Source organism: Elephantulus edwardii, unplaced genomic scaffold, assembly GCF_000299155.1.
Source record: "Elephantulus edwardii isolate Elephantulus edwardi_28Jun2011 unplaced genomic scaffold, EleEdw1.0 scaffold00026, whole genome shotgun sequence".
Taxonomy (NCBI): domain Eukaryota; kingdom Metazoa; phylum Chordata; class Mammalia; order Macroscelidea; family Macroscelididae; genus Elephantulus; species Elephantulus edwardii.
The window spans coordinates 4,936,067-4,953,001 of NW_006399776.1; the positions used below are offsets into that span (position 1 = coordinate 4,936,067).

General features: G+C 42.5%; 1 protein-coding gene across 1 annotated transcript in view; it reads left to right on the forward strand.

The window, feature by feature from the left end:
* Positions 1-16,935, forward strand: part of EHD4 (EH-domain containing 4) — a 114,046-nt gene that overhangs the window by 31,423 nt on the left and 65,688 nt on the right. Inside the window, exon 3 of the mRNA XM_006882983.1 lies at positions 12,845-12,942. Within this exon, the coding sequence (XP_006883045.1) occupies positions 12,845-12,942 (98 nt within the window). The remainder of the gene's footprint in view (positions 1-12,844; positions 12,943-16,935) is intronic.

Genomic DNA, 16,935 nt, shown 5'->3' on the forward strand with positions numbered 1-16,935 from the left:
GGCACAAATCAAGTTACAGAGGGAACGTGGTTCTTACAATAAAAGGCCTATAGACTAGCACTTTGTCTATTATGGTGTAGAGGTTAGGAACCACAAGATGTAGAGGCTCAGCTATGTCATTTATGGTTCTTAAGTCCTGGAGCAAATTCCATCTACCACTGGGCTATTCTACAACTTGGAAGTTTGCATGCAAGGTAGAAGTGAAGTAAGGAACTGCTTATGAGGCTTTCCATCCATTCCAACAACTAAGAAATAGTGAGAAGAGTTGGGACTTCAGAAAGGCCTGGTCTTTTTTATGACTTGTGGTTTGGTTCCACATCTTTCTTTCACTCCATCAAGGACCTTCTAAGAGCAATTAGCAGTGGTAGTCATGCACCAACTAGTAAGGTTCCAACTAATCCTTTTCATCTCAGGGTCATGGTCCATTAGTCCTTTGGACTAAGAGTGTTTTCTTCATTGTTCTTTGCTTTGAGTGAAAAGAGATCCGTGAACCACTCGTGCCACTCATAAGTCTTTTAAGACCCCGGTCACTACTCACCAAAGTAGGATGTAGAATATAGTCTTTGTGAATTCTGTTGTACCAGTTGACCTTGCTACCCCCAGAACTATAATCCTGAGCACCCAAACTCACTAATTCATTCCCTCAAGGTGTTGAGTTATGGCTTAGAAGTTGTCTTCATTTGGCCCCATTTGTTCTACTGTATGTATGGATCTGTTTATAGTACAAGCAGATGTGTCTGTAGAAATGTCTACCGAACCTATATAATTAAGTCACTGACAATGTTAACTGGAGGTGACAAAACCATGTGGTTATGTCACTGACAGTAAATGGTGACTTCTCAGGCATGCTGTCTTGAGCCTCCTGGAGTCAGAGAGCGGTTAACCAGAGGATTCATGGGGGTTCTCCTGCTGCCCAGTTAGCCCACTGTTACTCCCTGATGAACTGCTTTACCTCTCACCTGTGCTCTGCTTTTTACTCCTGTTCTTTCATTTATTTCCATATTCATGATAACGAAGCGAGTAAGCTCATTTTGTTGCACATTCAGTTTTTATTGATGTTGTGTTGTGAGCTAATTGAGATTCTGGACGTGTTTTATTTGGACAACCCCTATAATGTTTCATCTGTGTTCACAGTGACACCAGGAGCCTGTGAGTTCCCCTTTTGGACATGAGCGGCCTTTCTTCCCCCTACGCTTTGCCACTCTTAGTTTAGGTTTGAAAACCCTTTTTCCTGTCTTGCCATGCTCTCCCATCCTTTCACTGCCCTCTCCTCTGAGTGTTGCTTTAGAGAGGTTGATTTGGGGCGTGGGGTATAGGAGATTTTGAGCCTCGTTAGGAAGAAGACGTTTGATGGCCCTCGGCTACTAATTGAAAGGTTGGCTGTCCTAACCCACCCAGTAGTACCTTAGCACAAAAAGGCCTAGAGCTCTGCATCCATAACTGATACAACCTGGGAAACGCTGTTCTCTGTTAACACATGTCTCCATGAGTAGAATCAACTCAGAAGCACAAAACCACAATAAGAGAAGGGAAGTAAGATTTAAGATGACAGACAACAGGAGACATTAACCGCACTTCTCCTTTCTAGATGATTTTAAAAATAGGAATTGATCTTTCCAGCTTATTGCTATCCAGCCAGAAGGATAGTGAGCCTCATCACACAAACTACAAGGGGCACACGTGGAATAAAGAATAAATTATGTGCCCTTGTATCATGCATGCATTTAGCTCTACTGAGGGTGGCTCAGATAACCTTCACCAGTGTCTTCTGTGAAAAACTAAATGAGATATTTGAACACTCCCTAATTGCCTTTTCTTTTACTCTTATTGCAGATTTTAAAAAAAACCACACAAAACAAAACAACAAAACAAAAACCTCCTAGTGATAGAAATGGAACTTAGCTGTAGGATAAATAGAAGTGTATAGATGATGTTTAGCACTCCTCTGACTATTTAAACCCACCAGGGGCTCCAAGGGAGAAAGATAAGCAGTCTGCTTCCATTCAATTCACAGCCTCAGAAACCCATTATCTATGAGTTGTAACTGGCAATGAGAGAGAGAACTCTCACTAGCCAGATGATGGTGATGAAGTCTCAAAGAGTGTCATCTTATTAGTGATGATGATTTTCAGAACACTGTCCAGATGATTTTCTCCAACCTGTAGGAGAACATTCTCTAGAGAGAGTTGACTTCAGAGCATCTGTGGTTGTCATCAAGAAGAGGGAAAAGTAGAGCTTGGACTTTGGGAACCAGGGTCTGGGACTGGGGAGCACCAGAGGATCAGCTTCCTAGATCCTTCAGGGCAGAGTAGACCAGAGTGGAGAAAAAGTGAGACAAGACGTTCCCTTATCCAAATCTCCCCCCAGGGAGCCATGTCTTAGAGTGGGCATGACCAGATTTCCTGTCCTGACCCTGGAAGGTATGGAAACCTCAGAAAGTAGAGGCCAGTGGTGTTCTCTCTGGAGAAGACTGTTCTGGGATCCCATGGTTTCCTTACTCCTGCCTCTCCTCTTAGTCTGTCTTGTACTCTCTTTGCTTCACAGACTTAAAAAAAGAAATAAGCTGCCACTTCTAATCACTAATTCATGAAATTCATATTTGCAAGGAAACCTCAAGATGATGGTTATTAGCCTGTTTTGTTTTGATAATTACTTTTCTAACAACAGCAAAGTATTTTTTAAATCCCAAACATGTAGCAGATGAGTATGGAAAAGAGGCATTCAGGAAAGACTTTTAATGACAAGGTTATTAGAAAGTCAAGTGTTAACTGAATTCAGAACAATATGTAGAAAACTAATAGCAAGTAATTTTATACTGTTTACTGTATGTCAGATACTAGTCTAAATTTATGGTATACTATTAAGTTCTCACAAAGACTGATCACATAGATGCCATCATTATCCCAATATATAAAGAAGGAGTTGAAGCATAGAGAGGCTAGTTTCATTTCCTCAAGATTCCTCAACTGGTAAATATCGGTGCTGAGATTAGAACCCACAGAGACCTGGCTCGTTCTACTATACTGAGCTGCTGAATGGCATGACATTTGGACCAAGACATTTTCATTTTTAAGGCTGCCCTTCCTATGACTCTCCAGCAGTGACAATGAAGATGATAATTTTGTTTCCTGTTATAGTACACATATATTCAAATCCATTATTCATATACATTATTCAATATAAGACAGATACTATAACCACTTTACAGATGAGACTTAAAAAAGTAAGTAACTAAGAAACTCTTGTGGTGCAGTATGGAAGGTATGAGGCTGCTAATTGACAGTCAAGTGTCTTACTCAAGACTTGGAAAGTCAGGAAGACGCAGAGACGTGACGTGCTCCCCTTCCCTCTTCTCTTCCATACTGTGCCTCCATGAAGCTCTGGCAAAAAAGAGTTTCTGCCCTTCCGGTCATACTGGCGGCCATACCTCTATAAGGCTCACAGCTAAGAGATCCACCCTAGGTTCTTATGAGTGAACTGCCTGGTGAGTAGTGGCCATGTGGCAGGGCTGTTGTTCCACATGGCATCTGCTTAAGAAAGCCTGTCAGTGTGGGACATTCAAATGGATGTTCATAATTATAGCATCCCTCTGGGACCAATAGCAGGCCTAACTCGAAAGGCTGCAGGCCTCTCTTTCTAGGTAACATACATTCCTGTGAAGTAGGTCTAAATACAATACTTAGTAGAAAAGAGAACTGGTTGTTTGCTACAGAGAAATCTCCTCATCTAGGCAACCTGGAGCAGGTCATTCATTACCTGGCCTTCTTATTACTTGGAGTTTGGTTGGGCATCTGCCCCCAGGGACATGTTTAAAGAGTTAAGGACTTCATTAGGTAGGATCCACCTGGGAGCTTAGGTGATGTCACTCTTCAGGTGGAGCCTCGCTCTGCTAAGAAAAGGTTGTTAGTTGTTATGTGCCATCAAGTCGACTATGACCCCTAGTGACCTTATGAACAATGAATCTCAAACCTGCCCAATCCTGTACCATCTGACACACTTGCTTGTTATGCATCTGAAAGTTGGACAGTGACTAAGAACAACTGAGAAGCATGGATGCCTTTGAGTTGTGCCGATGGAGAGGAGTACTGGATATCCCATTGTTGGCCAAAAGAACAAACAGATGTGTCTTGGAGAAGGAAACAAGAATGGTGAAACTTCTTCTCACATACTTTGAACATGTTAGGAAGGGCTAGTCCTTGGAGAAGGACATCATGCTTGCAAAGTTGGAGGGTCAGTATAAGGAAGACCCTCAAAATGAATTGACACAGTGACATTAGCAGTAGGCGCAAGTGTATCTAAGGAAATGTAGTTAGGGACCATTGAGTCAGACCAACTTTTAAGTGACCCCTCAGTCAGTTTTCAGAGGCAGTAAATTGCTCAAGAGAAAATTGTCCATCTTTCTCACAGGGAGCAACTGATAGATTTGAACCTCTTTGGGTTAACAGTGCAATTCCTTATCACTAAGACAGTGGAGCTTCCTGAGAAATAAAGACAGATGCCCTAAAAGGCAAGTTAAAAGTATAGCAATTTCAGGCTAAAATAAGTTGAGTCAAGAACAAAAAGACTTCTTATGGAAGCAGCTTTAATGTGACCTCCTAAAACTCCACCACTTTAGAAAGGAATTCAGGGCTCCTCAGTGGGGAAGGAGTCATTAGCATTTACACATTTTTTTATCAGTGTTCACCTCACAGAAGAGGAGACAGACAGGACTTCTGAGGACCCAGGTCCATGGAGACCATGCGAAAGTTGATTTTCAAGATGTAGGGAATTCTACATCACAAAAAAATAGGACCACCAATGCCCAGAAGAATCAGATCCATGAAGCATATTTAAGTCAGTTCAGTAAGTGTCAGGGACAGGGTGTGACATTACCTCTGAAATTTTCCTTTGAATCAGATATTAGAGGGTTTGTTTTTTATTTTGGTTTTGGCTTACCTCTTATTAATGCGGTTTTTTTCTTGTTGTTGTTTTTAAATTTTATTTTATTAATTTTAATTAACATTTACAGAGATTCTGGATTTTCATTCATTCATTGTTGCACTTTTTCTTTACCCCCTCCCCCCAGTTCGCTCCTGTCTTTGAAAAGCAAAAGATAAACTTCTTCGTTAATATGCAATCCCCCCGACCCCCCACACACCCCAATGCACTCCACTATGCAACCTTAATTCTGAATTCCTGTGATAATCATAATATGCTATCATATATCACTTTTAAACTGTGATGGGTTTTTTTTAAATGGTAAGAGAGGGCTGTTTTGTTTTGAGTTTAAATCTCTGTAGCTATAAATCATGAGGCTTCATCCCACGTATTTTGGATGTGTTGTTAGAGGGGCTGATCCTTAGAAAAGGATATCATGCTTGGAAAGGTGAAGGGTTAATGAAAGAGGAAGATCCTCAGTGAGATAGATTGACACAGTAACTGTAACAATAGACTCAAGCATCTCAGAGATGATGATGATGATGATGGCACAGGATAGGGCAAGGTTCAGCTCCATTGTTCGTAGGGTCACTATGAGTCATAGCTGACTGGACAGCACCTAACAACAACAACAACAACATAGCTACAGACATTATTTTCAGATCAGGATCTAGAATAATTTTAAACTGTGATCATTGTCCTCAGAAGAAATTATTAATCTCATTTACTTCCTTTATTGCCTTGATTTATCTGCCAAATAACTTCAATCACAGACCCTGGGAATTAAAATGTTTTAATTCCTCTTGAACTGATGAGTCTGAGCAGTACTTCCAGTGCCCTGTCATTGTGTCCCTGCCACACCTGATGATGGTGATGGTTGTTGTTGTTGTTGATGATAGCCTTCAAGTCAAGCATAACTCATAGTGACCCTGTGAACAAAAGGCCTGAAGCCCCTCTACAACTATCCACATTTATCAAAGTTCATAGAGTTTCCGGAAGCATGTTGTTTAGGAAGTGGACGTCATTCCTGCTTCCAAATCTGTCATAGAATGTTACTGGTTGAGCTGCCTGTAATGCATAGTGGCCCTAAGAACCCCAGCTCTGAACCCTTCCCTTTCCTGAGCCAATCTCACTAATTCTGACACACCATCCCCCATCGCCCCAGTTACTGTATCAATCCGTCTCATCCAGGGTCTTCCTCTCCTGCACTGTCCGTCTACCCTTCCGAACATGATGTTATTCTCCAACGACCAATCTCTCCTGGCCAGGTGCCCAAAGTAAGTGAGGCGGAGCTACAGAATCCTAGCCTCTAAGGAAAGATTTGGTTTCACCCTCTCCAAGATAGACCTATTTGTTTTCTTGGTGGTCCATGGTATGGTCAAGATTCTTCTCCAGCACTACAACTCCAGGCCATCTGTTCTTCTGTCATCCTTCTGATGGTGATGGTAGTGACTAAGAAGCCAATTGTCTCACATGCCTCTAATGATTTAGTAAAGATAGAATACAGAGTATGTTAGTTTGGAACTAATGTTCTATTTGTTTCCTACATTTTTTCAACTGAGTAAATCCTCATTAATTCTATTTCTTTTCATTTTTTAAAATATTTCATAGCCACTTATATTTTTTGGAGGGGGTTATAAAAGCCCTTTTATAAAGCTATTTTTAAACAAAACAAAACAGTTTACAAAATAACAAAAGATACAGAAAAAGAATAACTTGCTTTGTATATAAAAAAGGGGGGAAATAAAGGGACAATGCCAACATGCTCAACAATAAAGGGTTCTTTTTCTTATTTCTTTTTAATACAAAATACAAGCAAAGGATACACATACTTAAAACAGAGCTCAGGAGCAGACACGCAGTCCTGGGAACCCTTCAACAAAAGCAATGCAGGAGTTTGCTTTTTCTTTTGTTTATGCTGATACATACAGAGACTGGGATATGTAAAAATTAAGTATCACAAAAGATCATCACACAATTCTACCAATGCATGTTGCATCTATAATTCACGAACATGGTCAACAAAATCATGTTCATTTCAACCCTATTTAAATTAAAAAATCAAAACCTTTTAAATAAAAGTGGTTACATTCAAACTTCCACTTCTTTAGTGCCATGCTGCAGATTCCAGCATGATTAAGGGATTGCAAGAATGCCCAACCCTCTGGGATCTGACCATGTTTCCAGCATCAATGCCCTGTGAAGAAAGGGATGCCCTGGTCTCAGCTTATACACTCATGAGTGCAGGCGAGCTTCCTGCTCAGAATGGCAAACACGAACAACGAAAATTAAGGAAGACTGGGAGCGGTAGAGCCAGCAAAATGAAAAGTCTGAAATACGAATCTCAAGGCAAACAATTACTGAGTCTTTGGCTGCTGCTTAGCCTGGCAAGTCTTAAAAGTCTTTTGCTTATATCTTGCGGGAATTAAGTCTAATAAGGTTTGATGCAACATGTTCATGGTAAACAAACTAAGTAGAGCTCTTATTTACAAATTTTGTAACAAATACTTCTGGAGGAAAGAAAAGGAATTCACTAATTTCCAGAAGACAAAAATTTAATTGCCAGACATATACAAACACACACTCACACATACACACACAGCCACACAATACTTCAGGGGGGTTTATACAGGTTATTTAGGGTATAAGCTGAGTACTATACCCCCACCCCATCAAAAAAGGAACAAACAAAAAACTCCCAACTTTATCCTCCCCCCATAATCTAGAAAACCCTCCCTTTTCCCCGATGTACAAAGAGCCACTGATATTTTTTAAATATTTTATAGCCACAATTAGAAATGTTAAAAAGACACCACTAAATACCAATACACAGCATCAGTGTAGACAGATGTTGGCTCTAACAACTAATTTGATTGTAGAAATTAACCACTCTTGACTTACCAGCAAATGGATTAATTTTTTTGGTTTGGTTGATTTTTTAATATGAAGGGGATAATTGGTTTTCATCGTGTTGCATTTACCCATAAAAAAACTCGATTCTTTTCCCATTCACCTTTAGGCTAAGGGTTGTGGTGAGGATTAATCATTCTTTTCTTAAGCTACTTCTGCATTCCTGGTGCTAAGATTCCAGAAAACTGCATTTTTTCCCTGGGCTCAGGCACATCGCCCCAGACAGGCACTTTTGTGGACTGTAGGAGAGGCTGAATTTCTAAATTTGCATTTAGTTTGAACCATATGAAATTGCTAATACATAACCATTAAAATATATAACTTTTCAAAATAGACTCCTAAGAGTCACTCGGACCTTTAAGAAATTTTTCCTGTACAGTCAAGGGTTTGAGCAGTCACTTCTGGTAGGACTTTGCATAAATAAATATCCCTTCCTTGATTCACTTCACAGTTTCATTGTCTGTGTATCATGTCCTATTCACTGTGCAAACTTAGGAAGTTACGTAATCTCTGCTCTGTGCTCTTAGATGGACTAATAGCAAACCTAAGGAGACTGTGGCGGTACAGTGGTTAAGTATCCTCATTTTCTAACCCATAGGTGAGCAGTTAGAACCCACCTAACAGCTCTGTAGGAGAAAGACCTGGTGATGTGAAGATTAAAGCCTAGGGAACTCTGTGGACTGTTGTACCTGGTCCCACAGAGTCACTCTGAATCAGCATGGACTCGATGACACCCAGCAACTATGACAAGCCTGGGAGTCCTCAGAGACTGCTGCAGGGTGAGCAGGAGGCCAGCCTAGAGCCCAGATCTGTCTCCTGTTCATTGTTTCACCTTCCACACCCAAGAGGTGAAGAGCCAGCTGCACAAGAAAGCACCTTCCCTGGGTGGTGAACGTGGTTAGGGAGGTCTGCTGCTAAGTGAAAGATTAGAGGTTTGAGTCTACTAGGAGGCACCTGTATATTGGGTGAAGGGTGGCGGGAAAGGTTTGGTGATCTACTTCTGAAAAACCAGCCAGTGAAAACCCTATGGAACATAGTTCTACTCGAACATGTGGTTGACTTCATGGCATCCAGGGGGAAAATCCAGAGCTCTGACTAATCAGCCCTTTGGCTTGTTTTAGAATGTTGACTTCTGTCTAAGCTAAAGGAAAACCACAGGAATCAAATGCCTAAAATGATAGGAGTAGCCTAGTAGTTTAGAACCTGGAGTCAAAGCAGCCAGTCTCGTGTCCTGTTAGGCTTCCATTGCTTATCAGCCAGATGGCTTGGCAGATCTACCACCCCGTGTCCCCATCTCCTCCCTTCTAAAACAGCTGTCCACAGCCCTGTCTCCAAGGGTGTGGTGAGGATTAAATTAGCTAATGCACTTAAAACAGTACCTGCTGAATATAGTAAGTACGTTTATTATTACTATGCTATTTTATTATTAGTCATTGTTTAGAAATCAGAGTCATAAGTTACAGTTTACTTCATTTTTAAAATATTGATCATTGAGTTTGAATTGGACTCTGGGAGAAAATTTGAGTAATGTAATCTTCTCACCCATTGTGTTACTGTGCCACATGCCCAGCAGTCTCCTTAGAGGCGATGCAGCTGAGACCATTACTTCGGCCTCCGCTTTCTGCCACTGCCTGCAATGTAGAGGAGACATGGAGTGCAGGTTCACTATAGGATCTCAGCCTATCACTCAACCCATCACTCCCACCACCTTTACTTCAGAATACAAAATGGATTGGATCAGCCTCTTGTGAGGGAGACACTTCATTATGGTAAGAAATAGTTCACACGGCAAATGTTTTATTAAATATATGTCACCATAATAAAATTAAAACCAAGAAAACCCCCACAATATTATATTTTTTAAAAAGAAAATACGACTCTTGGGTATTACAGTGTGTTTAATGAGAAACATAGAAGGCACAATGAACATGTTATGTCAGCCTCATCTTTGGAAGAAGTGAGAGCTTCATCTTGGAAAGGAAAGACCGTGTTTGGAAATGTTTCAGCAGCCTAACTGAAGGCCAGTTTGACGTGCAAAAGAAACAGCCCTGCTTTTCAGCTTCCTTTCTTTTTTTTAATTTTTTTTATTTTATTATTTGTGTGTGTGTGTGTGTGTGTGTGTGTACCGTCAAATCAGACCTGACTGGTACAGGAGGAGATTGTCCCTCCTTTCCCGGCAGAGCATCTGGTGGATTCGAACCGTGCTCCTCTGGGATTGCAGTGCAGCTTCTTGCCACTAGGCCACCAGAACTCCCCTCAGCTTCCTTTCTTAAAGCATAAATGGAAGACCCATTTAGTGGGATTTTTTTCTACAAACATTTTTAAGCAAACATTGGTTGTGGTTCTAACCCTGTGGGTGTTAGACATACCCCTGGGTGTCTAGATGCCCTGTGCTCAGCCTTTTTTTGTGGAAGGGAGTTGCACACATGTCTTTGCACAAACACTATCTTTCCAAGTGAACTTAGAGGTCTTCTTGCTCCGCTTCCTCCTCTTCCTCCTTCTCCTCCTCCTCCTCCTCCTCCTCTAGTTACCCTTCTGTTCACTCGTATGAGTGATGTCACTACATTTGGCTGCGTCTGGTTTGTGGTTCATACATTTTGCCAGTGCTTGGACAGGAGGCCCAGGGGTGTTGAAATGCTTTGCACAGAGGGAGAGAACAGTTTATAGATTTTGAATGCCTTTTCTTAGCCTCACCCCTCAGAATGTAGGAGTTTTGTGTTTTGGAAAACTTGATATTGAGTGCAAGCTGGTAATTTGGGAGGAAGATCAGCCTCTCCACAGTAATAGTTTGTGTAAAACAGTCTCATGTATGTGCAACTCTCTTAGCACTGCCAAATGCCTCAGACTAATAATAAAAAAGCAAGCCCCGTGATAAGAGACTAAGGCAGACTGGCCAGAGCTGTGGTCCACCACGCCGCGCTCAGAGCTCTTCCTGCCCCAAGTCTGGAGAATGCAGGCAGGGTGTTCTCCCTCCATGAGTTTAGACAAGGCTGCTCTGTGACCCATGATTTACTCAGTGTTGGACAGTGGGGTTAGCTTAAAGGTCAGAGGCATCAAAAGGTCAGGAGGAGATCAGAAGTGAGGAGCTTCTCATCAGCTGACCCTTTATTTTTAATGTTAATGAGGTGTTTTACTGTGTGGGTTGAGTTCTGCTCCACTGGCTTCACAGGCATTAGGTTGTCAACTCCACCCAGCCAGGTGTCAGTTGGGTGACCTCAAGGTGCCATGACTGCTTCATGCTTCCATTTTTCTGACTGCAAAATGATTGTAATATCTTTTTCAATTGCTTCCTGGACTAATTTGAAAGTACAGAAAAGAATGTGTGAGAAATTTGTCCTGAGCACCATCTAACAAAGTAATTTTGAAATGCCAGTAGTTGCCTCTCTCAGGAATACTTACCCCATCTTTGGTCTCTGTCCCCCACCCTGTCATCAGCCTCTGCCCCACCCTGTCATCCTCATTGTTGACCCCTGTCCCCACACTGTCATTAGCCTCAGCCACCACCCTGCCATACTGTCATTCATCTATTCCCCCCCCACTCTGTCATTGTCCCCTGCCCCCACCCAGCCATACTGTCCGCATGTGCACACAAGAGCCAGGCAGACCTTTCTGTCCTGCATGCCCAGCATAGTTACTTCCTGAGTAATCCCATCCAGTCCCACTGAATGGAATGATTGAGCTTTCGCTGCATATTTTCAGGCTTCTCCCACACACAGAGAGAAACTGACCATTGAAAGACAGGGAAAGGAGAAGACTTCTGCAGCTTCCACTTTAAAGCATACACGGTCCAGACAAAGTCCCAGGGCAGGCTCTGTGGCCTAGTGGAAGGAGCAGAGTACTCCCCTCTATTATTCACAGAGCCCCTTAACTCAAAGCTAAAAAAGACAGTTTTAATGTCTGGTCCAAATCTATTCTGTATGAGGGAACTGAGGCTCAGAGTAGGGAAGCCATTGTCCAGTTTTCCACAGCAAATTATTGGTAAAGCTTTAAATGAACCAGAACGAGGGCTCCTGACCCATGGGCCTGCATTTTCCTCCCACATGCCCTGCTTCCTGTGAGGCTTTCACCAGGACAGGGTCTGTATGCTCTAGTCTAAGAGCCAGTGTACCTTAAAGGAGACATGGGATCCCCTAGAAGCAGAAGGCCTGACACTTGGACAAAAAGCAACATGGAGGAGGGGCCAACTTGGAGACCCTGAGCCAGTTAGTTACCCTGTCATTTTGAGCACTTTGTGTTCTGAAGTTAATGACTGTTTCTTTCTCATGAGAGTAATGTGAGCATTAAATGAGGTGTTTGTGAAATCCCAAGATATTTACTACTTGATTGTTATTTTGTGTCACTGAGTCAGTCCTCATTTAGCAATCCCATGGGACAGGGTCCAGCTACCCCATAGGGTTTTCAAGGCTGTAATATTTATAGGAACAGGTCACCAAGTCTTTTAGGTCTTTTCTCCCACAGGATGGCTGGTTCAAACCAGTGACCTTTTGGTTAGCACTCTTTAAAAAACTCCTTCAATATATGATGTTGTTATGTACCATTGAGTTAGGACCAACTCACAGCTGACCCCCAGCAGGTTTTCAGAGGTAATTGTATATGAGTTGATTGCTCATCTTTCTCCCACAGACCAGGCAGTAGATTCAAACCATGTACCTTTGGGTTGGCAGCATAACTCCTTAACACTAAGCCATCAGCATGTTAGCAGAGATAAAAATAAACAAATAGGGATGTGGTGGTGGGCTACAGCAAGTCCTAGAGCTTCCCTCCTCCCACCTACCCCCACCTCATGCACCACTTTTATTTTCTGCATCAGTCATGTGCAAACTCTCTTTACAATGGTATCAGTTTGTGCAACAATGAATGGGAATTCAAAGTCTCTGTAAACTATCATTAAAATTAATTTTTTAAAAAAGAGAAAAAACCAAATGGCATCAGTAAAAACAGAGAGGCCAAGGAGCTCTGTGGTTAGAGCGCTCTGTGATGCGTGTTTCTGACCCTACCTCTGATCCATTTCTTCCAGATTCATGTGTTCCCAGCTGCCCAACCAGGTCCTGAAGAGCATCAGCATCATTGACAGTCCCGGCATCCTGTCTGGAGAGAAGCAGCGCATCAGCCGAGGTCAGTGGTTTGCCTGCCCCCGACACTGTCCCTCCCCTGGTGCTGCCCTGGACTCTCTCTGATATTGGCAGGGATCTGTGTCTCCTGTTGTAGTCTAGCCACCATCTTGCAGGGCAGCCTTTACCCAGGGCACCTACAGCTCCCTTTAGCAACCCTGGCAAATAAAGGCAACCCCCCCACACACACACCAGGAAGCAGCCACAAAGTAATAGCATCAAAGACTTTGCCATTCCAACTGAGAAACTTTCCAGAGTTGTAGCTCTAACCTCTTACTTCCTCTAAACACTAGTATCTACTGCAACACCCATTTAGATAAATCTTCAGTTGTAAGTGTCCCCAGAAGAAGCAGCAAATCTCTTGCTCACTACTTAGTTGAACGCATCTGACAGATAAAGGAGACAAGCTAGTCATAGTAAAGACAGACGTCTCTCCCAGCTGCTGCTTCCTCCCTTCCCGCTGGAATAAGGTCCACCTGGTGAGCCTGGCAGCATCCTCTCCTCACACAGCTTAGTGAACATCTGCTTTGCACCAGTCACTGTTCCATGTGCTGGGGAGGCAGCAAAACCAGATGTTATTTCTGCCTCAAGGAGCTTATATTATACTGAAGAAGATGAACTTTAATCAAATTATCATGTGAATAAATAAAACATGAGAACTGGGTTAAGCACTACGAGATGTGTGTCATATGTCAGAGTGGACAGGAGGGAGCCAGCCTCAGGGTGCTAGAAAGGGCTCCCTGAGAAAGCATTTGAGGGAGGACCTACAGAGTTAGTAGGAATGACTAACAGAACCTTCAGGGTGGGGAAGCCAGAGCTTCAGAGAGAGCTGCAAAGAACAGAAAGCACTTTGTAAAGAGCAGTGCCATTTGGGCTTCTTCAGCCTTCAGAAGGCAGGCTTAGACAATAACCCTGTCCAGCTTGTGCACTGTGACTCAGCAGCTGACCCTTCTATCCTCCACCTAACCCTGAAAAAAGTTAGATGGGCAGCCAAGAAGATGCACGTTACTTAGGGGGTTTTATTTATTTCTTCTTGTTTTGTTGTTGTTGTTATGTGCTGTCAAGTGGGAACTAACTCATAGCTGACCTTCCTGTGGGTATTCAGAGGGACAGGAGGAGATTGCTTGCCCTTCTTCCACAGAGCAGCTGGTGGATTCAAATTGCGTGCCTTTGGGATTTCAGCAGAGCTTTTTAACCACTAGCCACCAGAGCTCCCTTGAATTTCCAACCTTCCAGTTGGCCGCCATATGTGTTACCTTTGCACCACCCATGGGCTCTTGCTAGGCCAGTAAGCCCCTCTTTCTCCCAACATTTTGGAAATGCCCACTCTGCTTCACAGAAGGCTCAGGTCCCCGTGCTGCTGCCCCTGTCAGCGCTCACGCTGAGTACTCACTGTTGAAACATGCTGCTGATTGAATCAGTAATCCCGAGCCTGGGAGGGTTTACAGTGCCATTAGACCACCTGAGGCTTCTGAGGACATGGCAGGGACAGAAGGAGCCAGGCCAGGACTATTCTGCCCTCTTACATACACCTGAATTGGTGATGTTTCCACTTGTAAAAGTAATGAAAAGTAGTTGTAAAGGATTCATTCAGACCATGAATAAAGACTTTCTAGGTTGATAGAGTATATTGCCATCACAGCGTTCCTTTTCATAGCTGAGTTGAACTGTGTTCCATCAGAGCACTTTGGTGGCACAGTCCATAGTGAACTGTGCTGCTGACTTAAAGGTCACACCCCTCTGGCGGCTCAAATCCACTAGCAACTTGGGGAGAAAGATGGGCAGCATCCTTCGTGTGATTTAGAGATTCAGACAGACAATGGAGATTCAGCTGTGAGTCAGTTCTGACTGACTACAATGAGTTTGAGGGTTTTTTGTTTGTATCCCATAGGGACACAACATAAGATATTTACCCAGTTATGGATATTGTGGTTGTTAGTAATGCTTTACTTTTGCAGACAGTGCTACAGGTGATTATCTTTTTGGTATAGCTTTTTCTCTTAGAACTGATAATATGTGTGGTTGCTTTTGAGAACCAATTTAGGATCATTCATTTAACCCCTGAAAGGTTGCTCTACAGATATTTTCTTTTAAAAAGGAAAGAAAGCAAATTCATGTCCCACAGTTTTCTCACTTATTCATGCCTCACTAATATATAAAGGAGAAATATGTGGTCCTGATAGTAAACCTTTCTTTTTACCTCCACATTTTAAGATCTCTAGATGTTTTTGTCTTTCAGCCATCCCATTTGTTTTCATTGGAAGTCCTTTGGCCATTTCTAATCAGCTGTCGTTTTCTGTTTCCCCTTAGCTTGGGAAGTGTAAGTGTCCTTCAAGCTGTGGGTCCTTTACAATGGAGAAGCATGGCGTGATGGCCTCAGTATGCTTTGAAGCTTGGTTCTTTTTAACTCTTTATAGTTCCTTTAACTCTGACTCACATCCTGCTCAGGTTCATTGTGGTGCGTACTTACTCACATTCTATACCAGGAAATAGCGTGGATGACTTAAACCATCCACTGGTCCCTACCACCCTGACAGACACAGCAGCTGGTGAGGAAGGACAGCTGCAATGACTGCACGGCCAGCTATAGTCAGGCTCCCATGGTGCGGACTTATATGGGGTGTGCAATACAGCTGGTGGTTGCATCACTCAGCTGACATTTTCCACACATTAGCTCCAAAGAATGTGTAGTATTTTTAAGCTGCTGCTTCTTAAACTATTGCACAGGACTTCTGTGATTAGTTGTCATCAAGTCAGCTCCTACTCATGGTGACCTTGGGTATAACAGAATGTCCAGTTTGGGGTCATTTCATGGTCCTTGGCTCACTCTTCAGAATACTTGTGGGTCCTTGGAAGCAGCATCAAGACTTGGCCCTTATTGTTATTAGGTGGTGCCAAATAGGCTTTGCCTCATAGCAACTGTCTGAACAATAAAATAATGCTGCCAGATCCTCTACTGTCCTCACAACCTCTATAGTTCTTAAGCCCATTGCAGCCACTGTCTTAGCCCATCTCATTCCGAGTCTTCCTCTTTTTGCTGACCCTTTACTTTATCAAGCATGGGGTCTTTCTGTTAGACTTCTTGTTATTGTTAGGTGCCATCAAGTCAAGTACTCCTCATAGCAACCCTGTGAACAGCAGATCCCAACCCTGTCTTATCCTATGTCATCTTCACAGACTCTGCCATACTTGAGCCCATTGCTTCAGGCACTGTGTCAGTCTACCTGCTTGAGAGTCTTCCTCTCTTTCGCTATCCCTCCACCTTCCCAAGAGTGATTTCCTTCTCCGAGGAGCAGCTTTTGTGAAACAAACCACTTTCTCCTCTAAGGAGCACTTTGACCACATATCTTCCAAGACAGATTTGTTTATTCTTTTGGCAGTCTGTGGTTAATTCAATATTCTTTGCCCGCACCACAACAAAAGGCACCAATTCTCCTTCATCCTTCCTTATTCTTTGTCAAACTTTCACATGCAGATAAAACTTTCGACTTTAGTGGTAAAAAGAGAAAATTTGCAGTCATATCTTTATTTTCATTCCATCATTCTCTGATTGATCTGGCTCCTGGGCTGTTGTCTTCCTGAAATACTGTTTATCTCAGGTTGAACCTGCATAAACTAGGATTTATTTCTGGATTTGGCTTGAACACAAGTATGTTCCCAGCTACTTGGTACAGACGTCTAAGTCTGGCTCCAGTCATATCGTTCTGTCTAAGAAAAGTGCATGAAAAATTCCAACATGGCACTTGCTGTAGTTGAACATCTGGTTAGCACTTTGAAGATGCCATCTAGCAGTAAATATTTATTCCTTGGGTTTCTTGAGATTTTAAGATTTTGTGCTTTAGTAGACTTAATCTTTGTAACAAAAGTAGTACAATTTTTCCCTTTAAAAATTTAAAAAACTCTACCACCAAATGCTCTGTTGAGGAAGGAGGGACAATCCCCTCCTGTACCAGTCAGATCTGATTTGATGGTACACATACAAAAAAATAATAAAATT